This window comes from Onychostoma macrolepis, chromosome 25 (assembly GCF_012432095.1).
Source record: "Onychostoma macrolepis isolate SWU-2019 chromosome 25, ASM1243209v1, whole genome shotgun sequence".
NCBI classification, from domain to species: domain Eukaryota; kingdom Metazoa; phylum Chordata; class Actinopteri; order Cypriniformes; family Cyprinidae; genus Onychostoma; species Onychostoma macrolepis.
In genome coordinates this window covers 615,388-641,280 of record NC_081179.1, presented here as the reverse complement: position 1 = coordinate 641,280, position 25,893 = coordinate 615,388, and the positions used below count along the sequence as shown (strand labels likewise).

General features: G+C 40.8%; 1 protein-coding gene across 12 annotated transcripts in view; it reads left to right on the top strand.

Annotated features, from left to right (window-relative positions):
• srpk2 (SRSF protein kinase 2) overlaps positions 1 to 25,893 on the top strand; it is a 47,767-nt gene that overhangs the window by 3,423 nt on the left and 18,451 nt on the right. For 4 of the 12 annotated variants that reach the window (XM_058766650.1, XM_058766652.1, XM_058766660.1 and 1 more), the window contains exons 3-5: positions 16,171 to 16,325; positions 16,828 to 16,936; positions 24,401 to 24,488. In XM_058766650.1, coding sequence (XP_058622633.1) covers positions 16,171 to 16,325; positions 16,828 to 16,936; positions 24,401 to 24,488 — 352 coding nt within the window. Of the gene's footprint in view, positions 1 to 120; positions 298 to 6,714; positions 7,482 to 16,170; positions 16,326 to 16,827; positions 16,937 to 24,400; positions 24,489 to 25,893 lie in introns of all 12 variants that reach the window. The other 8 variants (XM_058766654.1, XM_058766656.1, XM_058766657.1 and 5 more) reach the window with 3 other exon arrangements.

Here is a 25,893-nt window from a genome sequence, read left to right as displayed (position 1 = left end):
AGTTTGTTTGGCTGCTCAGTTTGTGTCTGTTTCTACTGTATTATGTATGTTTACATGGATTGCCGATATTTCTGGATTATTATTCATAATTTGACTGGTTGTTGATTTATTGTTTCTCAGTAAAGCAGGTGCATCTCTGCGCTCTGGTTTTGGGGTTTCTTCAGGTGTAAGGAGGTGTTCCTCCGGTCGGTGAGCGAGCGAGCGGACGCGTGATCTCTGGTCAGGGCTGGTGCTGTGCTGGGTTTCCGTCCGTCTGAACCGTGTGCTGATGTGGAGATTCAGTGATTCGTCTGTGATGTACGTGTGTCATATAATCTACTCTACGGTCCCCATGATCCCTAAAGTGTCTCCTGACCAGGTGTTCTGCACAGAGGTGAAATGCTGATGTGCTGTGTGTCTCTGCTGAGGATGAACAGATCTTCTGTCTGGGATGTTCTTGTGCTGCTTCAGTCCAGCAGGTGGCGCCGGTCACACATTATCAGGACACTGAAACACAAATGAACATACAGCGTCTTTATTTTGGGTGAACAACAATGTGTGATTGCAGTCGTGACGCTAACCAGAGAAATGTTATTATTTCAAATTAAAATTAAAAAAAATTAAAAAAAATTTTATTTCATAGACAACTTGTGTTGCTCTAATGCTATGAAATCCATTTGATTTTTTTTTTCCAGAATTCTGTTTTTTCCATTTTAACTTTTACAGACTCTGTTTTAATGGATAAATATTATTATAAATTATTATTATTTATTCATAAATCTTACACTATTTAACAGCAATTTTTTAAAAGTTAAAGGGGTCATGACATTAATCAAATTTTCCTTGATCTTTTGGCATATAAGAGGTGTTTGTGCCTTTAAAACATCCTGCAAGTTTCATAGCTTAAAAAGTCCTCCTCTTATAAACAGTTTTTATTTAATCAAGCTCCAAAAATGGCTTGTTTGTATCTGAGGGGCAAGATGATGTCACCCGGGCACAAACATTTGCATAAACACGCCTCCAGAGCTGCTGCTATCATTGACCAATAGTCTTCTTCTTAGCATAGGCCCCGCCCACTGGCGTTCAGTCACTAAATACTTGATCGCGCCGAATGCGAGCGTCACGTCGCGTCAAAAGCAAATAGAAATCTCAATCACTGCTGTCTGGTCTGCGCTGGAGACAGTAATCAGATACGAGTCTGTCTCAGGACACGTGAGTGAAAGAACGTTCGCTTCGACGCATTGCTTTAAACAGCTCCTTCACGTCTTTGTACAGATATCAGAAGGATCCCAGCGTAAGGAACGAGTGGATAGTTTATTTTAATGGTGTCTCGGATCGTGTCAAATTCAGTTTCACACGCTTCAGTGTGTGTGTAGTAAACGAAACCGCGCGTCTGCGTCATTCATTCACACAGAGACGCGCAGAACATGCGGGATTCATATTTAAACAGTATTCTTGCAGTAAATTTTTTTTTTTTTTTGCTACAACATGGTATTAATCAATGCATGCTGATAACCTTTTATTAGAATTTATGCTTATATGGTAACGAAAGTGGTTAACATTCAACCCGTTGTTTGTTATCAGCAGTAGGCCTATTATTTGTGATTTGAATGTTGTGAACGGAGTTCCTCTGTTGCTGTGTTAAAAGCCAGGCTTCGGATGCTTTTGCTGTCGAATTCGCAATCTAGTCACATTTTTCAAGACTAAAACAAAAGATGGATTTATTGTTATTCTTAATTAAAAAGCACAACAACAATAAAACGGCAAGCTACGATGACAATCCAGCTTACATAAGGTTTATTAACAAAAACGAATAAGACGAGGCATGGCATACACCACGTGCTGTTTTATAATAAATTACAGAATGTTAAACGAACACTGACGAATCAAATAAATTTAAATTAATTAAAAGAAAGCCTCCATAGCGTAACATGAGGTACACTGCTTTTCAAGATGAAGAACTAAACTGGCTGTGGTGACGGTGCTTGCATGTTTCCACAAGAATACCAACATGTTCACCTTCTCTGGTTTAAGAAGCGGTCTTTACTTTACTTTAGCTCAAACCAAATCCTCCGCTCGCCATCGTTTCCTCAATATTCGCGTCATTATTGCCGCGCGCTGCGCTCACGCTGACGCAGCAAGTATGGGCTAAACCAGGCTCTACACCTGAACCACGATTACGTCCACGTTTTCTGCATCCTGAAAATCATAGGGCCCTAATCCATCTCCCAATGAGCAGATATGGACAAATTATTCACCAATATTTGATATTCACCCGTTTATGTTGGTCTGCCTCAGTTGTCTTAACAACACTCATCAATGTCAAATTGAGACAGCCAATCAAATCAAAGAGGGCGGGGCTTTACTGTTCACAGAATCCGAGTGTGAAATCCAGTGCAGCGCTCCTGTGTTTAAGTCTGAGGAAAGATGTGAGTGGCTAAACGTTTAATATTTCACAGTTGTTTTAAGGCAGAAACGATCAAAAGTAATATCCAGTAATGCAAACTACTCAATTGTTTTGTAACATCTTGCCATTTTGAATTGAAAATATAGGCTATAATTGACTTGATTTTTGTAATTCTTAACTTTTAAGTTAAGTGGTTTTCAGCATATTAGGCTCATGATAAAGAGTTCTAGTTTGGTTTGGTTTGTTATGGCCTTGGTTGTCTCCGATTTATTGTACTTTATTTTTAACACAATAAAACAGAATATTATCCTAAAAATAGAGAACAAGACAAAAGTAGAGCTGCAGGGAGGGCAGAGAGATGAGGGTCTTCACATGATGACAAAACATGCTGCTGTGTTTGTGTTTGTTTGTGTGTGAAAGTGACGTTTCTCAGCAGCTGAGCCCAGTCAGATAAAACAGGACAACAGCCATAATCATAACCTTACCATAACCTAAACTAACCTAACCTAAGCCAGCCGTCACTGATCACGTGTGGCACATAACAAGAGACTGATGAGCTGCTGGACGCCTGTAGACTCGGTGCTAGTGAACACACACACACACACACACACACTTGCATGCACACACTCACACTCTCTCACACACACACACACACACGTTTGTTTTTGTGAAAAGTGGGGACATCCCATAGGCGTAATGGGTCCGAAAACCAGTCAGTATCTGGTGTGAGCACCATTTGCCTCACGCAGTGCAACACATCTCCTTCACATAGAGTTGATCAGGTTGTTGATTGAGGCCTGTGGAATGTTGGTCCGCTCCTCTTCAATGGCTGTGAGAAGTTGCTGGATATTGGCAGGAACTGGAACACGCTGTCGTATACGCCGATCCAGAGCATCCCAAACATGCTCAATGGGTGACATGTCCGGTGAGTATGCTGGCCATGCAAGAACTGGGATGTTTTCAGCTTCCAGGAATTGTGTACAGATCCTTGCAACATGGGGCCGTGCATTATCATGCTGCAACACGAGGTGATGGTCGTGGATGAATGGCACAACAATGGGCCTCAGGATCTCGTCACGGTATCTCTGTGCATTCAAAATGCCATCAATAAAATGCACCTGTGTTCGTTGTCCATAACATACACCTGCCCATACCATAACCCCACCGCCACCATGGGCCACTCGACCCACAACGTTGACATCAGCAAACCGCTCACCCACACGACGCCATACACGCTGTCTGCCATCTGCCCTGTACAGTGAAAACCGGGATTCACCCGTGAAGAGAACACCTCTCCAAAGTGCCAGACGCCATCGAATGTGAGCATTTGCCCACTCAAGACGGTCACGACGACGAACTGCAGTCAGGTCGAGACCCCGATGAGGACGACGAGCATGCAGATGAGCTTCCCTGAGACGGTTTCTGGCAGTTTGTGCAGAAATTCTTTGGTTATGCAAACTGATTGTTGCAGCAGCTGTCCGGGTGGCTGGTCTCAGACGATCTTGGAGGTGAAGATGCTGGATGTGGAGGTCCTGGGCTGGTGTGGTTACACGTGGTCTGCGGTCGTGAGGCCGGTTGGATGTACTGCCAAATTCTCTGAAACGTCTTTGGAGACGGCTTATGGTAGAGAAATGAACATTCAATTCACGAGCAACAGCTCTGGTGGACATTCCTGCAGTCAGCATGCCAATCGCACGCTCCCTCAAAACATGCGGCATCTGTGGCATTGTGCTGTGAGATAAAACTGCACATTTTAGAGTGGCCTTTTATTGTGGCCAGCCTAAGACACACCTGTGCAATAATCATGCTGTCTAATCAGCATCTTGATATGCCACACCTGTGAGGTGGATGGAGTATCTCGGCAAAAGAGAAGTGCTCACTAACACAGATTTAGACAGATTTGTGAACAATATTTGAGAGAAATAGGCCTTTTGTGTACATAGAAAATGTCTTAGATCTTTGAGTTCAGCTCATGAAACACAAAACAAAAGTGCTGTGTTTATCATTTTGTTCAATGTATAATTTACACTCAATACATTATTATTGCGTACTGTTTTATAATGTACTACAATACTAAGGTGCAGATAATTGCCAAATATATATATTTTAAAATACAGAAACAAAATCATTTTAATAAATAAAGATTCTGAAAGTGTTGAAGGAGATCCAATAATAATTGAATATATATATTTACAGTAGTAACAAAAAATTATATTTTATTATATGATATGATTAACATCATGTTTTTAAATATGATGGCTTCATTTTAACACAGTGATTATCTCTAATATGGACTCCCAACATAATATATGATATTTACCATCTGAATCTAACCATGTCATGTCAACAAATGCAAAAGTCAGCCATCTATTAATTATCATGTTAATTACTGTACCTTTAGCTCCAACAGCAGGGCCGCTTTTTACCCCAAATACCATACTTTTACATATTCTTTCGTTATTTAGAAACTGTTTCTTTAATTATCTTAAACAAAACTGAAAATCATAAAGAAGACCTTTGTCTCAAAATTGATGCATTAATTTTAGCGATTCTCATTTGCTACTTAAATCTACAATGTTTAAAAAAACATAAAATATTAGATCAAGTAAGCACAGAATCAGCTTTGCGCTGCTGCGTGGGATCGAGGCGAGGATCAGACAAATATACACCTGCATCTTGAAAAGCGGATGTTTTGTAAAGTGCTACGCCATGTTTTTGTGCCATCGAGCGGTTTAGATGAAAATAATATCAAAGGCGCCTTTAGCCCCGTTTTACCCTTCAAGTAAATTCATATTGCATTAAAGATGTTCAGATATCTTACAGGAAACAAGAATGAATGAACAAGAGAAAATGAACATTATATCAGTTAATGAAATATGTTTTTTAAATGTAAATTTAAGTTAACACCAACTTACCCAATTTCCTGTTTAAACTGAACTGAGCTGGATGATGACATCAATGAATTCAATGATGAACTGCCTTTAACTGAAAATTGAGTGTTTAATCTTGTCCTTTTGCATTAGTGACACACTATTTCCTATTTGATACTGTAAATCTGCTTTGACACAATCTGTATTGTTAAACACGCTATATAAATAAAGGTGACTTGACTTGACTCCTGACACACACACACACACACACACACACACACACACAGACACACGCATGTTTGTTTTTGTGAAAAGTGGGGACATCCCATAGGTGTAATGGTTTTTATACTGTACTTACTGTATGTGCTATTGTCCTACACCAACCCTACACCTAAACCTACCCCTTACAGGAGACTGTGCATTTCAACTTTCCCCAAAAAAACTCATTCTGAGTGATTTATAAGCGTTTTGAAAAGTGGGGACATGGGTCAATGTCCTGAGATGCCACCTTCACCTTGTAATACCTGACATACCCTCGTCATTATACACATCTATGTCCTGACTTTTCACAAAAAAGCGCACACTCTCGCACACTCTCTCACACACACACACACACACACACACACACACACACACACACACAGAGTGTTTCTGGAGGAAAAATCCAGCTCAGCTCACGCGTCTCGCTCTCTTTCTGTCTCTCTCTCTCTGTGGAAGTAGGCCATGTAAAGATAGCTGCTTCAAGCAGCCTAAATTCTGACCCCTAAAATATCAGCAAGAAACAGCAGCGGATGGAGTCGCATCTGTCTCTCTACGTTTGTGTGACGCTTCATCGTTTCTGCTTTAGCTAATCACAGATCTGACGGTTGCCGTGGTGACAGGGCCGGTTTCTTCCAGCCTGTTGTGTTGCACGTCACAGGAAGTGCAGTGGATCCTCCGACAGCATAGTGTGTGTATGTGTGTGTGTGTGTGTGTGTGTGTGTGTGTGTGTGTGTGTACCTGTTTTTCTATTCAGGTGGGGACTTAAACCTGAATACACACAGACTAGACTCATGGGGACTCGTGTCACAAGCTAATAAATCACACAGAATGAAGTTTTTTGAAAATCTAAAAATGCCTGTAGTCTCCTGTAAGGGGTAGGTTTAGGTGTAGGGTTGGTGTAGGACGATAGCACATACTGTAAGTACAGTAGAAGAAGCATTACGCCTATGGAGAGTCCCCACAAGGATAGCAAACCAGACGTGTGTGTGTGTGTGTGTGTGTGTGTGTGTGTTTTGGTTCAGTGCTGTAAAAACTTCAGTTACATTCATGTATAGTTGATACTGATATGCAAAGTCATTGCATTTATCATATGCATTTATTTTTTGGCCACATTAACACCAGAGCCGTGTGTAAACTGCAGCACACATCTGCTGGAGTGCTTTGTGTTGATGAGCAGTTTGTTTTTCTCTTCTGAAGACACTAGAGAGAGAACGAGCAAGACAGGTCACTGGAGGCCCTCCTTTAATACGCCTGTCTGTATCGCTCTGTGCTTATGGAGACCGGACCCATCTGCTGTAAAACAGAGACAGACAGACGGACAGACAGACAGACGGAGGACGAGAGCAGAGAAAGAGAAAGAGAAACCAGCAGTAGCAGCTTGAGAAAGAGAGCAGCTGTGAGATGGGGGAGAGAGAGAGAGAGCGTTGCTCTGAGAGACAGGCTGTCGTAACGAGGCGGAGGGAGCGCTGAAGTGCGGAGGGGAGCAGAGAGCTGTGCTCAGACAGAGACGCTGGTGTTCAGAGCGCAGATCCCCCCGCCGGCACGAGCAGTGGTGCGGCCCGCTGCGCTCAGAGCTGTTATTGTGCAGCGCTGCAGAACACAGAGACAGACACACGGAGCTTCACGCTTTCTCAGCCTCATTCAGGAAACACCGCGGCGGAGGACTAGCTACAGACGGAGAGAGCGGCGGTGCTGAGACCTTCCTCACCTCCGCCGCTCTCCGCATCACCGTCTCCAGCGACCGTCCTCCATCCTTTATTCTCCTTAAGAGGAGAACGGAGGAGGAGGAGGAGGAAGAGCGCCCCCTCCCCTCGCGCCAGCAGAACGCTCCGGAAAGAAAGAGAGAGAGTGAGAGAGTGAGAGAGAGAGAGTTTTATTCCTCCCTGGTTCGGCTCCGTTCTTCTCTCGGGAGCGAGCGGCTTGCCCATGTCTGTCAACTCAGAAAAATCTTCTTCCCCAGAAAGGTAACATCATCTTCTTCTTCATCATCATCATCATCACACTCTCGCTGTCTGTCCGTTCCGCTGTTCTCCATTTCATCTCTTCTGTCTCTCGCTGTCTGTCTGTGTAAAGATCCCGTCTGTTGTGTGTGTGTGGGCCTGATATGAAATCAAACACATAGAAGAGCTATAATGCGTTTCATACTGTACACACACACACACACACACACACACACGACGGTCTCGGTGCAGCTCTACATGAGACACAGTGATGTGCGTCAGACGCTGAAGCTTCACAAGCGCTGTGCGAAACACCAGCTCGACTCTATTGAACTGATGTTCTTCATGCTTGTTTTCTTTTGTGCGGCATCATCGCTACATATATTGCGGCGTGTGTCGTCACACTGTTATTTGGGGCATCAGAAGCAGATCACAGAAACACAGAGAGGGTTCATTGTGATTCTGCAGCAAAGAAATTCCTTCCTCAACCGTTGCTTTATAAAGACGTTTTAATGTAGTTCGCGGAGCCAAATGAACATGCGTCTCAGATGATGTGGAAGCGAATAAACACCCACATTTAGCATCATGTGACTGAATGGGTATGAACATGAATATCGAGCTCCAGATGAGCTGCTGGATGTGTGACTGTGCCGTTTGTACAGCCAACGTGCCCTGAATGCCTTTCAGGAGCTGTATGTTCATGAGCATGATGTGATGTGTGATCTAAAACTTCCTGATGAGCAGATGATGGATGAACAGACTGGATGGACGGATACAGACAGACGTACAGTAGGCTAAAGTGTCAGGAGAGAGCTTTTGTTGGCCTGCAGAATGATAGAGATTCGCTGGAGGATGTTTGTCTTGCCTAAAATTAGATTGGACACATTTTTCTAAAGATGTTCGGCTGTGAATCTTGAACTTGTGAAGGTCCCCAGAGGCGGGTCACGTGAGCCTCTACAAAACCCTCAGTCCAGCTCTGATCATGTGATGCAGATGTGATATTAAGACATAATCCAAGACAAATGCTTCTCCAAAACTACCTCACTGAAACCAGCAGGTTGTGGAAATAGACTGATCTGACCCATCAGACAGCGATGGATCGTGAGAGTTCTGCGTGTCTTGGCGTGCTGATTTCCATCTTAACGAGCCAAATTTGTTGACGAGTGTAGACGTGATCATGAACGTTCTGCCTCAGACAGTTGGCAGGCTAATCAGATGATGTGGGTCATAAACAACAACAAAAACAGGGCAGAGAGGAGCTGGGATGTTTGCGTTGTTTGGTGAACTGCTCAGACCTGCTGACCAGCGCTGAGACAGGAAGTCAACTCAATTCACCTTTATTTATATAGTGCGTTATACAATACTGATTGTGTCAAAGCAGCTTTACAGTATTACACAGGAAAATAGTTTGTCAATAATGCAAGAGGACAATAACAAAAGTAATTTTCCAGCTGAAGTCTGTCCATTGATGATTCGGTGATGTCATCAGCTCTCTTCCAATAGTGTCTGTTTAATCAGTCATGTGTCCCCAACTGAGCAAGCCAGAGGCGACAGCGGCAAGGAACCAAAACTCCCTCTGAGACAGAATGGAGAAAAAAACCTTGGGAGAAACCAGGCTCAGTCGGGGGTCAGTTCTCCTCTGACCAGACGAAACCCACAGTTTAATTTTAGGCTGCAACAAACTCGGATTGTGCAGAGGACTCATCTGGTTCCCATGGTCTTGTCCCGATGGCCGTCTAGGTGACGAGGTCTTCGCTGGGGATCTGTCTCTAGTTGTCCTGATCTCCACTGACATTCAGGGCTGTAGACAGGGCTTGAATTTCGGCGTGTGATTGCGGGGATTGCACATAATTTAAACCATTTCCGCAAGTTGAACTTTTATAATGCGAGAAATTCCCGCACAAATGAATTTGCTTCATCTCAGATCAAATTAAGAAATACATCCTCAGAAGCAAAAAAAAAATCACCGGTTCAAACAGTCTGTCTTTATTTTAGAATTTAATTCCACTAACAGCACTGCAGCTGTCTTCTCTGACTGCGTCGCTCTGATCTTATTCAAAGCTGTGTGACGCGCTCTAATATTCTGAGTCGCACGCAAATGTAACTGAAAACTATGAAAAAATATTGAAAAAATATTTAGGAGAAGCAGTGTGACTGACCCAAGCATATTTGTGTTTGCGATGAGGGGAGCTTTAAAGATTTCTGCGTGTTTTTTTTTTTTGAGTAATGTCACAGACATATCTCACAAATCCTTTCATAAACAAACAAAGTAGACACAATGTAAATAAGAGATTCATTATGCAGTGTAGAGAGCTTCGTTGATTATAATGGAACTTTGTGAGATCGCGATGAACTAAGGAGAGTGACAGATTTAATGCTTATTAAGGGAGTTTGTAAATGTGATACTGATTTAATACAACAGTTCAATAAACAAGAAGTTAATATTAAGTGACTTACATTGTCTGACTATAACACTGTTTCCTGATTTTGTTCTATTTCTTTGACGAAAATAGTTTGAATCAAAGTCACAGCTGAGACACTGCGCATGTCCATTCAAACACAGTGGTGTCTCGTTTATGAATGAACGTACATTTTTAAATGAATCTAGTGAGTCAATGATTCAATTACCCTTTCATAAAGACAGTCACTTGCTTTATTCCTGAATGAATCAGCCGTTCGAATGAATCAATTTAATGAATGATTCAGTGATCAAATCAGTGACTTGTCGCCACCTGCTGGCAGTTTTAGTTTCATTTTTAAAGTATCTTTTAGTTATTTAAATCATTTAATACTTCTATAACCTATTCAAATTTTATATTTAAAATATTAATCTCAACAAGAATTTATAAATTTAATTGCACTCACACCAACTCTGAGGCTCATTAAACGTCTGTAAATACACCTACAAGCCACTTTTGTGTTCTTCTGTTCCACCTCTGTACAAATTAATTTTGTTAATACTGATTTAATTTGATTGGTATCTTATTCTTCTTATTCTATTGTTTTAATTAGAAATTTTAAAAAGCTTATAAATATGTAATAATAATTTTTTTTTAATTTTACATAAAAGATGACATACTTTTAATAAAGTTAGAAAAATGTCATTACAAAGGTAAAAATAAAATTCCCCTTTAAATCACTTTGAGTCAAATATCACCTTGTAATGGGAAACCAAATTTTTGACCAGATTTTTTTATTAAACATTAGAAAGAAAAATAATTAGGCTATATCTTTCTTCATTCAGAAGGCATAAAACTGAAAGCAACTCAAAATAATGAAACATTAAATGTCAATCTTAATGTCAGTTTGAAGGAGATCATGGTGTATTTTGTATAAAGGTTTTTTTTTTTTTTAAACAAAACAATACAAAACAAAACAATTGAACTGAAACTGGAATATATGAAATACACAGTAATATACAGTTCTTAATGTCAATTTGGAGGAGAGCATGACAAATTTTGTCAAGCTGTTTTGAAAACCAGCATACATTAAAATCTGTAGACATAAATAAATGAAGATGATTAATTTAGCCCCGATGTGTCAAAATGTAGAGGTCATCTACATGCCCTGCTGTAGAGGTCATCTCTGGGTCCTGATCCACCATCTGGACTGGATACGGACAGGATCCGGGTGACTGCAGTGACCATCTGATCTAGATACAGACTAGATCTGGGTGGCTCCTAGTTCTGGTTGACCTAATTAATGCAGCCTTACAATCCTTTAACGGATTTGAATATTAGAGATGTGTTAGTGTGTTATGTGTAAGCCAGGCTACAGAGATGGGTCTTTAATCTAGATTTAAACTGACAGAGTGTGTCTGCCTCCCGAACAGTGTTAGGTAGACTGTTCCAGAGTTTGGGTGCTAAATAGGAAAAGGATCTGCCGCCCGCAGTTGATTTTGATATTCTAGGTATTATCAAACGGCCAGAGTTTTGAGAACGCAGCGGACGTGGAGGACTATAATGCAATAAGAGCTCGCTCAAGTACTGAGGAGCTAAACCATTCAGGGCTTTATAAGTAATTAGCAAGAATTTAAAATCTATCCGATGCTTGATAGGGAGCCAGTGCAGTGTTGACAGAACGGGCTAATATGGTCATATTTCCTGGTTCTAGTAAGAACTCTAGCTGCTGCATTTAGATTTTTGAAAGATTGCTATCAAATAGTCAAATAATTAAAACGTGTTTTTTTCTGAATTTAGCAGTAGGAAATTACCAGTCATCCGGTTTTTCATGTCAACTTTGCATTCAGTTAGTTTTGCAAATTTGTATGTTTCATCGGGCGGTGAAGAATATAGAGCTGAGTATCATCAGCATAACAGTGAAAGCTAACACTATGTTTCCTAATGATATCTCCCAAGGGTAACATGTGAAGCATGAAAAGAAACGGTCCTAGTACTGAGCCTTGTGGTACTCCATACTGTACTTGTGATTGATATGTCACCTCGTCATTCACTGCTATGAATTGATGACGGTCAGATAAGTACGATCTGAACCATGCCAATGCAATTCCACTAATGCCAACATAATTTTGTAGTCTACCCAAAAGAATGTTGTGGTCGATACTATAGTGTCAAAATATCAGGAAGTGACCATCTGAACGACATAATAAAGCTTCTGTGTGCCAGATCTGATGAGTGGGATCTCTGGTTCAGTTTCTAGTAAGTGTCTCAGTCAAAATCAGTCAAGTATCTTTCAAAGAATTAATGTCATGAAGCTCACAAACGTGCGACTAGATCTTCCTCAGATTTATTCATAGCAGAGTATGTGTAACTCACATCAGACGGTCAGTGAATGGACTGTGACAGACGACTGGTGGGCAGTAAAGGTCCAAAGTTTATGCCAAGCGAACTGTTAACGTAACCTTAGCAGTGTAATGAGATCAGGTCAGTGTTGGAGATGGCATCAGGTCTGACGATTAGTGCTGCAGTAGCATGGCCCAGTCCAGCCTAGCATCCAGATGATTTCAGAAAGCATTTCTTCAAGAATCTTTGTATTTGTGTAGACCAGGGGTGGGCCACATCAACTTTTTTGGATATAAGCAAGGGGCCGCATAGTATATGCATGACAAATGAAGCTTTGATTAGATTTTTTTTATTTAAATTACTGTATGAGTACTTGTACATGGAAGTATACATGGCAGCTCCATTCTTGTACCATCTCTACCTTTTTTATGAACATATAAGTTGATTGATGTGTAAGTCACATTTTATCATTTCATTCAGAAATAATGTAAAATAAACTAAATGTTTGCAAACATTATAAACATGTATTTTTCTTCCCCTCCACAACAAATCCTTTAAATTTAGCAGTATTCAGAACATAAAAATACAGGCATAAAACAAACTGAAATTATACTCTCATTCATTATAAACAATTATAAACACCCTTTTATAAAAGCCTAAACAAATGTATTTAAAGCGAAACTGAAACTAGCAGCATGTGGGAAATGCATCAATCCAAATGTGTACGCTTTTGATGTTGATTGCTTTATATAAATCACTTTGGAATATAAATTGCAGCATGCTTCAGATTCAAACAAATGTGATTTATAATCCGGAAAACAGCAGAAGAACCAAAACCCAAGTACACATTGACTAAGCAAATAAATATAGCTAATAAATAATAGGATAAACGCAACAAACCATTTCTATGTTTTACTCTCAAAATTACTTTTTATATTGACCTATGAAAAGCACACTTTCTGTGTCCCACTCTCGTGCAAACACACACATACAAGTCAAGTCACCTTTATTTATACAGCGCTTTTAACAATACAGATTGTGTCAAAGCACTTTACAGTATTAAATAGGAAAACAGTGTCACTAATGCAAAAGGACAATAGTAAACACTATTCAGTTAAAGGCAGTTCATCATTGAATTCAGTGATGTCATCATCCAGCTCAGTTCAGTTCAAATACTATCTGTGCAGTCAGTACAGACACATGGACGCGAGCACAAGTGGAACAAACGCACACAGAAACTTGTCAGCGCTAACCCGCAACTTTATCAGTAAAACAGTTTTGCAACTGAAAAACTACATGACATTTCTCAATAACGCCGCCGTTTTTGAAGTTTAAAATGACGGATTCGCTTTTGTTAGAGATGCTGGTGCCGAATAATGTTAAGAGACAAACATGCAGTACTCTGGTAATTTACACATGTTTAATCCATCTCTCTCTCTCATAACTGCATTAGTCTGCATATTAAAAGCTGAAGCCTCTGTTACTAGCATTAAAATAAAATTCTGTAACAGGTTCCATGGATTATGATTTATTTTTGTTTGCTGTTTTGGGGTGTATTATTATATATTTGGCTATGTATTATTGGGCAATGGGGATGCAAACATTTCTTTTGCCTGTGTCACAGTGAGAGGTAAATCCGGCCCTCACGATATTACTGAGTGCATTCTGATTCTGATTGAATATATCGTATACGTAACTGTTATATATGGCATTGCAGGCTACCACGGCATCTATTGGATTTTGCTGATATTGGATCAAATTAGTAATTTTGGAGCAACTGCCTCAAGAGCTGGATGAAAGTGCCCGGCAGACCGTATGTGGCCTGTGGGCTGTAGTTTTCCCTCCTCTGGTGTAGACCGTAAATCTCCAGAGTGATCATCAGATCAGCTAAGATCACTCATCTGACTGTGAGGTTTTGTAGGCCAGTGTGAAGCATGACAATATGAGAGTCATCAGTCTTCTGAATCAACCCACGGCTGTCATGTGATCCGGTTAGTGGAAATGACACCAGCTGATGAAGGCCGTCCTTACGTGTGTGTGTGTGTGTGTGTCCATGTCCAGTGATCAGTCTGTCTGCTGACTATCAACGAGCTGCAGAGACTCAAACACAGTTCAGCTGCACATTCTCCAGCATGAAAAGGGCTTTGTGTTCTCATGTGAGTAGGTGCTGTGGAATGTAATTTATTGATTTTATATATTGTGTATTATTTTGTGTATCCCTACCAGTGTACAGATGCTCAAAGAGAATGTTCACAGAAAAGTGTTGATTCTGTTGTCATTCACTCGTCCTCATGTCTCAGACCTGTAGGACTTTCTTTACTCTTTCAGACTCAGCAGAATATACAATGTTTGAGGTTTCTGTCAAGACCTCTTTAACCTCTTCAGTGTGTTTGGGTTAGAGACGTCTGTTGTGCTTAAACCAAGTAAAGAGTACAAAGTAAGTACATAGAAGTACTCATTCAAATTAAAACGGTCAAGTAACCAGAAGTTTTTGGACCACTTGAGATGGACTGTCCCAATAAAGCAGTAAATAACCTGTCAAATGTTATTTCAGCTGTAGAGTACTAGTCACTAGTGGTTAGTGGCACGGCTGTATGTGTCGTAGTAAACCGCGTCTGGTTGGCTGACTAACAAAAGTGTTTCTCTTTTAAGGATGATGAATAATAATTAAGATAGTAGTATAATTAAGTAGATGTTTGTAGTTATTAAATTGTATTTTACACGGTCCTGGACTCTGATTGGTCGAGCAGGAGTGCTGATGTCACTTTCTTTCTGCAGGTACATCGTGACACCAGCAGGGTTACGTTTAGCTTTATACTGCCTTCTTGTTTACTGAAATATATAATGAAGATGAATGGTTTATTCTGATAAATGATCTTCAGTGAACATTACTTCTGTTGCTGCAGTTTCACAGGCGTCTGAATCACTGTGACGCTCGAGCTGCTTTAGTGTCATTTATATCAGCATTATATTGACAGCTCTGCTCTCTAGACATCAGCGTCTGCTACTGAAAAACATCCTCCGACACACGTGGAACTGCTGAAATGAGAAGGAGGTTTGTTGTGTGTGAGTGTGAGTTCTGGACTGCGTGTGAATTGGTCATGAGATTCCTGGCATCACTCTCGTTCCCTGAAAGCGTCTCAGAAACACAGAGACAGAGAGGGAGAGACAGGCTGTTCTGGAGCAGAAGACTTTAGGCAAACATCCCTCCATCATTATGGATCGCAGTCACTCTCATTCCAGCAGGATGTTTGGTTTAGCGCTCAGTGCACTGCGATTACGGCATCGAGCCAAGCACAGGTAAAGAGAGTGTGTGTGTGTGTGTGTGAGACGAGTTCTTATTCAAGACAGCCATGGTGAGATGCCAGCTAGGCGATGAGATCTAACCCTAACTCATCTCAGCCAATCAAAACAGCTCAGATACATGACAACGCTGAACACTGAGGTCTTTAAGGTAGAGTAATAAAAACTGCCTGTTGAAGTTTATGGATTATAAACATCTCTAACACACAATCTCACGGCATCCTTGTGTTTGTGGACTCGGCACACGCTGGTCAGAATGTCACGCTGGTCTGTGAATGTGATTGAGGGGTGTGAATGGAAATACTGAACTAGATTTGTGTACAGGAACAAATAGTGTGTGTGTGTGTGTGTGTGTATATACAATTTTTTTTGTAAAAATGCAGTTGGTATTATTCTGTAGTATTTATAATTTGCTGTTTATAAAAACAGTTGAAGCTTGTGGAATGTCCCCATTAGCTGAGTGAACGTTTGTGTGTGTCTGCATGTCTTTCATTCTTATAAAAAGAATCTGATGTCACACTGGATTCTAGACTCATGTCTCTAGTTTCTATGGCAACAAGATGAAGGTGTTCTCTGCGCTTCCGAGATGGTAGCTGACCGCTCTGTTTCATGAACTCAGTCCTTAATATACAGTAAATTGAAATGTGTGTGTGTGTGTGTGTTTGTAGGCCCGACACACAGAAGGTTCCGTCCACTCCTCCTCCTCCTCCTCCTCCTCCCCCTCCACCCCCGCCTCCCGAGCCTGTGGCCCCGCCGGAGCCGGAGGAGGAGATTCTGGGCTCTGATGACGAAGAGCAGGAGGATCCGGCCGACTACTGCAAAGGTACCGCACCCGTCTGTCTGTCTGTCAGGAGAGCGTCCAGGTTTCTGTCTGTGTTGAGTAAAAGCTGGACTGACATTGACCTGATTTATGCCTCGTTCTTCACAGGTGCATGAGTTTCCAGCCTCAAGTCATTTTTCTGTCATCACTGAATGTGAAATGTTTAGTCTTGTAGTTTTAGTAGCAGAAATAGTTCTCAGTGGTTTGTCGTCTTCTCCTCTTGAGTGGAAGTGCCAGTAGTACTCTTGGTTATATTCACATTAATGACACAAACATACCACGGTAAAATATACAAGAAAAAAAAACTATGTGAAAGAAACCTGTGCTGGAAAACGAGGAATCAAACTCAACCAATGGAATCAAGTGTCAAAACAGAGTTTTAATAAATGTAAGTGCTGGTCTAAGGACACCAGCCGTACAGTTGAGCTGAAGGAAACATTAGCCGGATTCTCCCGTTTCTACATGTACCATCAGTCGACTGTATCGTGTTTCTCTCGTGCTGCAGGAGGTTACCATCCTGTGAAGATCGGCGACCTGTTTAACGGCAGATACCATGTCATCCGCAAGCTGGGCTGGGGTCACTTCTCCACCGTCTGGCTGTGCTGGGATATTCAGTGAGTGACCGTGTCACCAGGGCAGGCAGCGTGTGTGTGTGTGTGTGTGTGTGTGTGTGTGTGTGTGTTACTTAGTGCGAGTATAACCTGTGTGTGTGCTTGCATGTTACGCGGTGCAAGTACAGCCTGTGTGTGTGTGTGTGTGTGTGTGTGTGTGTGTTACTCAATGTGAGTATAACCTTTGTGTGTGCTTGTGTGTTATACGGTGCAAGTGTAGCGTGTGTGTGTGTGTGTGTGTCTTACTCAGTGCAAGTATAACCTGTGTGTGTTACACAGTGCAAGTATAACCTGTGTGTGTTACTCAGTGTGAGTATAATCTGTGTGTGTGTGTGTGTGTGTTACTCATTGTGAGTATAATCTGTGTGTGTGCTTGTGTGTTATACGGTGCAAGTGTAGCGTGTGTGTGTGTGTGTGTGTGTGTTACTCAGTGCAAGTATAACCTGTGTGTGTTACACAGTGCAAGTATAACCTGTGTGTGTTACTCAGTGTGAGTATAATCTGTGTGTGTGTGTGTGTGTGTGTGTGTGTGTGTGTGCGCTTGTGTGTTACATGGTGCAATTATAGCCTGTGTATGCATGTTACTCAGTGCAAGTATAACCTGTGTGTGTTACTGAATGTGAGTATAATCTCTGTGTGTGTGTGTGTGTGTGTGTGTGTGTGTGTGTGTGCGCGTGTTTCTGTGACATGAGGACACATTTGTATAATGACAAGGGTATGCCAGGTATTACAAGGAGAAGGTGACTTTTCAGGACATTACTCCATGTCCCCACTTTTCAAAATGCTTATAAATCACACAGAATGGAGTGTATTGAAAATCTGAAATAGCAGACAGTCTCCTGTAAGGGGTAGGTTTAGGTGTAGGGTTGGTGTAGGACAATAACACATACAGTAAGTACAGTATAAAAACCTTTACGCCTATGGAGAGTCCCCACTTTTCACAAAAACGAACATGGGTGTGTGTGTGTTACTCAGTGTGAGTATAACCTGTGTGTGTTACTCAGTGTGAGTACAACCTTTGTGTGTGTGTGTTGGTACGTACCTTTTGTACGTAGTGCAAGTATTGTGTGTGTGTGTGTGTGTGTGTGTGTGTGTGTGTGTGTGTGTGTGTGTGTGTGTGTGTGTGTGTGTGTGTGTGTGTGTTACTCATTGTGAGTATAACCTGTGTGTGTTACTCATTGTGAGTATAACCTGTGTGTGTTACTCTCTGTGAGTATAACCTGTGTTACACAGTGGAAGTATAACCTGTGTGTGTTACTCAATGTGAGTATAACCTTTGTGTGCACTTGTGTGTTACGCAGTGCAAGTATAGCCTGTGTGTGTCTGTGTGTGTGTGTGTGTGTGTGTGTGTGTGTGTTACTCAATGCGAGTATAACCTGTGTGTGTTACTCAATGCGAGTATAACCTGTGTGTGTTACTCAATGTGAGTATAACCTTTGTGTGTGCTTGTGTGTTACGCAGTGCAAGTATAGCCTGTGTGTGTGTGTGTGTGTGTGTGTGTTACTCAATGCGAGTATAACCTGTGTGTGTTACTCAGTGTGAGTATAACATTTGTGTGTGTGTGTGTGTGTGTGTGTGTGTGTGTGTTACTCAGTGCGAGTATAACCTGTGTGTGTGTGTGTGCTTGTTTGTTATGCAGTGCAAGTATGCAAGTATAGCCTGTGTGTGTGTGTGTGTGTGTGTGTGTGTGTGTGTGTGTGTGTGTTACACAGTGCAAGCATATCCTGTGTGTGTTACTCAGTGCGAGTATAACCTTTGTGTGCTTGTTACGCAGTACAAGTATGCAAGTATAGCATTTGTGTGTGTGTGTGTGTGTGTGTGTGTGTGTTACTCAGTGTGAGTATAACATTTGTGTGTGTATGTTACACAGTGCAAGTATATCCTGTGTGTTTGTACAAAACTACCAAACTTTGCTATTAGTTGATCGCAACGTATAATCATCGTGTGTGTGTGTGTGTGTGTGTGTGTGTGTCTTACTCGGTGTGAGTATAACCTGTGTGTGTTACTCAATGTGAGTATAACCTGTGTGTGTGCTTATGTGTTACGCGGTGCAAGTATAGCCTGTGTGTGTGTGTGTGTGTGTGTGTGTGTGTGTGTTACTCAGTGTGAGTATAACCTGTGTGTGCTTGTTTGTTATGCAGTGCAAGTATGCAAGTATAGCCTGTGTGTATGTGTGTGTGTGTGTGTGTGTGTGTTACACAGTGCAAGCATATCCTGTGTGTGTTACTCAGTGCGAGGATAACCTTTGTGTGCTTGTAAGTATGCAAGTATAGCCTGTGTGTGTGTGTGTGTGTGTTACACAGTGCAAGTATATCCTGTGTGTGTTACTCAGTGTGAGTATAGCATTTGTGTGTGTGTGTGTGTGTGTGTGTGTGTGTTACTCAGTGTGAGTATAACATTTGTGTGTGTATGTTACACAGTGCAAGTATATCCTGTGTGTTTGTACTAAACTACCAAACTTTGCTATTAGTTGATCGCAACGTATAATCATCGTGTGTGTGTGTGTGTGTGTGTGTGTGTGTGTGTCTTACTCGGTGTGAGTATAACCTGTGTGTGTTACTCAATGTGAGTATAACCTGTGTGTGTGCTTATGTGTTACGCGGTGCAAGTATAGCCTGTGTGTGTGTGTGTGTGTGTTACTCAGTGTGAGTATAACCTGTGTGTGTGCTTGTGTGTTACGCGGTGCAAGTATAGCCTGTGTGTGTGTGTGTGTGTGTTACTCAGTGTGAGTATAACCTGTGTGTGTTACTTAATGGACCACATCAGTCTTGATAACTACTATTCATTCATTCATTAATGTGTGCCTACAAAACCACCTCTGGCTCTGGCTTTACCTAAATTCAGTTCTTCAGACCTTTGTGCCTCTAGAAGCTTGCATTCTGCAAGTGAACGATGCGTTATTGTGCTGCATCCCAAAGAGGCACAAAATCACTTTCACAGACTTTTTCATTAACTGTTCCCTCCTGGTGGAATGACCTGCCCAACTCAATCTGAGTCCATCTTCAAGAAACGGCTAAAAACACATCTCTTCCATCTTTATTTGACCCTCTAACTCTAGCACTCTCTATTCTAATTCTATTTTATCTATCTGTCTTCTTTTTATTAAAAAAGCACACACTTGACCCTCTATCAATTGCGTATTTATTATTATTATAACTACTAGCTTTTCTTGAAAAACTAACACTAGCTTTCTTTTTTCTATTCTATCTACCCGTTTTCTTTAAAAAACAAAAAAACAAACATACTGTTGCTCTTTTGTTGGTTTTGATTGCTTCTATTGTCCTCATTTGTAAGTCACTTTGGATAAAAGTGTCTGCTAAATGTAAATGTAATATGAGTATAACCTGTGTGTGTGCTTGTGTGTTACGCGGTGCAAGTATAACCTGTGTGTTTGTGTGTGTGTGTGTGTGTGTGTGTGTTACTCAGTGTGAGTATAACCTGTGTGTATTACTCAGTGTGAGTATAATATGTGTGTGCTTGTGTGTTATGCAGTGCAAGTATAGCCTGTGTGTGTGTGTGTGTGTGTGTGTGTGTGACTCAATGCGAGTATAATCTGTGTATGTTACTCAGTGTGAGTATAATCTTTGTGTGTGTGCGTGAGTCACCTTTATTTATTTATATAGCGCTTTTAACAATACAGATTGTGTCAAAACAACTTTCCAAAATCAAAATGGGAAAATAGTGTCAATAATATAAAATGACAAGATTAAAAACTCAATTTTCCGTTAAAGGCATTTTATTATTGAATTCAGTGACATCATCATCCAGCTCAGTTCAGTTTAAATAGTATCTGTGCAATCATGTAGACAATATGGCTAGAAATTAGGGTGTTTTCACACCTAGTTCGTTTAACCCTTTCAAAAGCTCTCAGAGCGGTTCAGCGTGTATATGTGAACAAACCATGTGATCTCAGACCCCCCTAAAAGGACCCAAAAGCGAACCGTACTCAGACCACCTCCGGAGGTGTTCTGAGTACGGTTCGTTTGTGGGTCCGTTTGTGGTTCAATATCTTCATGATATGCAAAAGCAATGAGATCCCGGCCCGCTTCGCATTTCGTTTCGACATGTGTACCTGGAGGCTTGCCATCTGGGACAAAATCCGTCAAAGTGGAGAGTCCGCGGAAATAAAGGATTCCTGTCCCTTCTACGAAGATTTGGATGAAATTTTGGGTGCAAGCGCTTGTGCTTGTCCCACAAATGTTGTCGAAGGTGAAAGTGTGGCAAGCAGCAGCAGTTGTTGATAGTGTTTCTTTTTAGTTGCTATCCTCTTCCTTTCCTGTTTTTTCAGATGCATTCCTTTAGTTCTGCTTTGTCTGACTCCTTCTTTGTTTGTCATTTGCCTCAAAATGTGCCACATCCATGTGATGACAACATGTGAAGATGCCATTTGAATACCCAAAATCCACTGCTGCAAAGAAAGCTGGGCTCTGAGTTCTTATAAAGTTGTGGTGTGAACAAAAAAAGAACTTGGTTCTCTTTTGAGTCCACTACATTGTGAACACCAAAAGGACTGAGGTCACTTTCGGCTGGTTCCCTTTCTGGTTCACTTTAAGTGAACTGGGTTTGGTTCTCTTAAAACGAACTATATGTGAAAACACCCTAAGTGTCCCCAACTGAGCAAGCCAGAGGCGACTGCGGCATGGAACCAAAACTCCATCGGTGACAGAATGGAGAAAAAAACCTTGGGAGAAACCAGGCTCAGTCGGGGAGTTCAATTCCAACTGCAGCAAAGTCAGATTATGTAAAGGACTCGTCTGGTTCCCGTGGTCTTGTCCCGATGGCTGTCTAGGTGACAAGGTCCTCACTGGGGATCTGTCTCTGGGGTTCATCTAAGTGTCCTGATCTCCGCTGACGTTCAGGGCTGTAGAGGTCATCTCTAGGTGCTGATCCACCATCTGATCTGGATACGGACTGGATCGGGTGGCTACGATGATCGCGGAATAAGAGAGAAACAGACTAATATTAGCGTAGATGCCATTCTTCTAACGATGTAACGAGTACATCGTGTGTTATGGGAAGTGTTCCCGGTTATGGTTGACCTAATTAATGCAGCCTAACAATCCTTTAACGGATTTGAATAATAGAAGCGTATTAGTGTAGTGTTAGGTAGACTGTTCCAGAGTTTGGGAGCTAAATAGGAAAAGGATCTGCCGCCCGCAGTCGATTTTGATATTCTAGGTATTATCAAACGGCCAGAGTTTTGAGAACGCAGCGGACGTGAAGGACTATAATGCGATAAGAGCTCGCTCAAGTACTGAGGAGCTAAACCATTCAGGGCTTTATAAGTAATTAACAAGATTTTAAAATCTATCCGATGCTTGATAGGGAGCCAGTGCAGTGTTGACAGAACCGGGCTAATATGGTCATATTTCCTGGTTCTAGTAAGGACTCTAGCTGCTGCATTTTGGACCATCTGTAGTTTGTTGATCAAGCGTGCAGAACAACCCCCAATAAAGCATTACAATAGTCTAACCTTGAGGTCATAAACGCATGAATTAACATTTCTGCATTTGACTTTGAGAGCATAGGTTACAATTTAGATATGTTTTTAAGATGAAAAAATGCAGTTTTACAAATGCTAGAAACATGGCTGGCAAAGGAAAGATTGCTATCAAATAGCACACCTAGGTTCTAGGGATGTAACGATTAACCGCGAGCCGATTGAAAATCGATTCAAATATGTGACGATTCAAATCGGTTGAGATGCTAAACAAATCGTGATTCAATTAGGGGTAGGAGTTTATACGAATATATGTCTGAGGGGAACTTACTGTCTTTAGAAAAGTTTAGATGGTATTTTTTTCTCATCTTGCCTCTGTATAATGCATATTAAAGTTCATAAGTTGCTGCTTCGTTTATAGCGGAAACCAAGGAAACACTTAAAGCGCCACCTGCTGGCAGAGACTGAATCTGCGTCTCATTCAGCTCGTCTGCTGTTTCATTTCATGCAGATATTTTTTTATGTATACAGTAGTTTCACAAAACTAAAGTCAGACCATTCTGTTTTTGCTTCAAATTTCGATATTATACAATCTTATTTTGATTAAAAACTGCTCATGTTGCATGTATGCAGCATCTTTGTTTGGATCATGATTAAAATGCAGTGGTTGCCTCTAATTTTAAATGGAAAGAGCACAGATAAAACCTTATTTTGTTTATATGAAGAGATTTCTTTTATTTGTGTTACTTATTTATTTAGCTTGTTTTAAAATTTCAATTTAGTTTTGTTATTTACATTTACATTTATATTTACATTTTATTTAGCAGAGGATTTTATCCAAAGTGACTTACAAATGAGAAGAATAGAAGCAATCAAAACCAACAAAAGAGCAATAATATGCAAGTGCTATATTAGTATATTATTCTAGTTTTATATTTCAATTTCACAAAGAAACGTGCTGCATTTTGTCCAAGCAATAATAAAAGGACACATTTAATTTATAATTTGTCTTAAATCTTTTTTAAAGGATAGTAAGAAAAAAAAGTTTAAATAGTATCTGTGCAATCAAGTTGACGATATCGCTGGAAATTAAGTGTGTGTGTGTGTGTTACTCAATGCGGGTATAATCTGTGTGTGTTACACAGTGCAAGTATAACCTATGTGTGTTACTCAAAGTGAGTATAACCTTTGTGTGTTCTTGTGTGTTATGCGGTGCAAGTATAACCTGTGTGTGATGCTTAGTGTGAGTATAACATGTCTGTGTTACTCAGTGCAAGTAAAACCTGTGTGTGTTCCTCAGTGCGAGTGTAACCTGTGTGTGTTACTCAATGCGAGTATAATCTCTGTGTTACTCGATGTGAGTATAATGTCTATGTGTGTTTCACAGTGTGAGTATAACCTGTATGTTACTCAGCCCGAGTATAGCCTCTGTGTGTGTGTGTGTGTGTGTGTGTGTGTGTGTGTTACTCAGTGCGAGTATAACCTGTTTGTGTGCTTGTTATGTGGTGCAAGTATAACCTCTGTGTTTGTGTTTGTTTGTGTGTGTGTGTGTGTGTGTGTGTGTGTGTGTGTATTACTCAGTGCAAGTATAACCTGTGTGTGATGCTTAGTGTGAGTATAACATGTCTGTGTTACTCAGTGTGAGTGTAACCTGTGTGTGTTACTCAATGCAAGTATAATCTCTGTGTTTGTGTTTGTGTGTGTGTGTGTGTGTGTGTGTGTGTGTGTGTGTGTTTGTACAAAACTACCAAACTTTGCTATAAGTTGATTGCAACGTATAACCATCGCTGTTAATAGTGTTCACCATCTGTTTGATACATGTCATTAACTAACTGCATGATATGGACATCAACTTGACATAGTCACCACTAATAAGCTACTCCTAAATATAATGTAGAAACTAAAATTTTCTGTAAAACTGCTTTGCAACAATTTGTATCATGAAAAGCGCTATACAAATAAACTTGAATTTGTGTGCGTTACTCAGTGCGAGTATAACCTGTGTGTTTGTGTGTGTGTGTTAACAGAGCGAAGCGTTTTGTTGCGATGAAGGTCGTAAAGAGCGCGCAGCACTACACAGAGACGGCACTGGATGAAATTAAATTACTCAGATGTGTGAGTATCTCCCACACACACATTGTTCATCGGGGGTTCTTGTTAAATTTTTATAATTTCACTTACTTAATTGTACACCATGTCTCTGACACATAGAATTACAGACTATTTCCACTCTTGTGCATTTAATGCCGGTTCACTGCCAATAGAATTGCATTTTGGATTATTGCAACACTTTGTACCCGTGTGTGAGTCAGGCCTCCCTCTCTCGCCTGCAGCTGGTTCAGAACTCAGCTGCTAGGCTTTTAACTGGTACCAAAAAAGAGACCATATTACTCCTGTATTGATTTCATTACATTGATTACCAGTTCGATTCAGAATCCAGTATAAAGTGTTTTTTATATGTTTTCAAATCTCTCCATGGCTTGGCACCAGAGTATATTTCTGATTTAATTAGTTTACATCAACTTTTGAGATCTCTTCGCTCCAAGGATCAGCTGTTTCTGACGGTTCCTCGATTGTGCTTGAAATGTAGAGGAGATAGAGCTTTTTCCGTGGCAGCTCCTAGACTGTAAAATGAGCTTGCGCTGTCCTTAAAAACATCTCCTACTTTAGGGTCATTTCAGAGGGTGTTAAAAACGCATTTATTTTCCTTAGCTTGTAATAATGTATTTGGGTATGTATTGTATGTTTTTTTTATTTTTGTTATTTTCATGTACAGCACTTTGGTGCCCATTGTGGTTTTTGAAAGTGCTTTAGAAATAAAGTTGGACAGAGTTGATAGAAGCAATCAGAGCAACAGTATTCAAGTGTTAGGTTAGTCTAACACAATACACATAGCTAGGGTTTTTTATTTTATTTTATTTTTTAAATAAATTAGACCAAAGCGAATAGAATAGAATAGGAAAGTGCTAGTATTAATTGGTCAGGTGCTGGTGAAAAAGATGCGTCTTTAGACATTTTTTGAAAATGGCTAAAGATTCAGCTGCTCAGATTGAGATGGTTGGTCCACAAGCTGGGAACAGTCCAGAAAAAGGTCAGCGAGAGTGATTTAGTGACTCTTTGATTTGCAAAACGCAAGCTTCTAGAGGGCACATAACTCTGAAGTAGAGGTTTTAGGTATATTGGTACACCAGTTTGAATTTGATGCGAGCGGCTATTGGTAGCCAGTGCAAACTGATGAAGAGGTGTGACATGGGCTTTCTTCGGCTCGTTGAAGACTACTCTCGCTGCTGCATTCTGGATCAGTTGCAGAGGCTTGATAGTACATGCAGGAAGACCCGCTAAGCGAGTATTACAATAGTCCAGTCTGGAGAGAACAAGAGCTTGGACAAGGAGTTGTGCGGCTTGCTCTTATAGGAAGGATCTAATCTTCCTAACATTTTATAAGGCAAATCTGCAGGACCGGGCCGTAGTAGCAAAATGGTCTGTGAAGCTTAACTTTTCATCAATCACAACTCCAAGG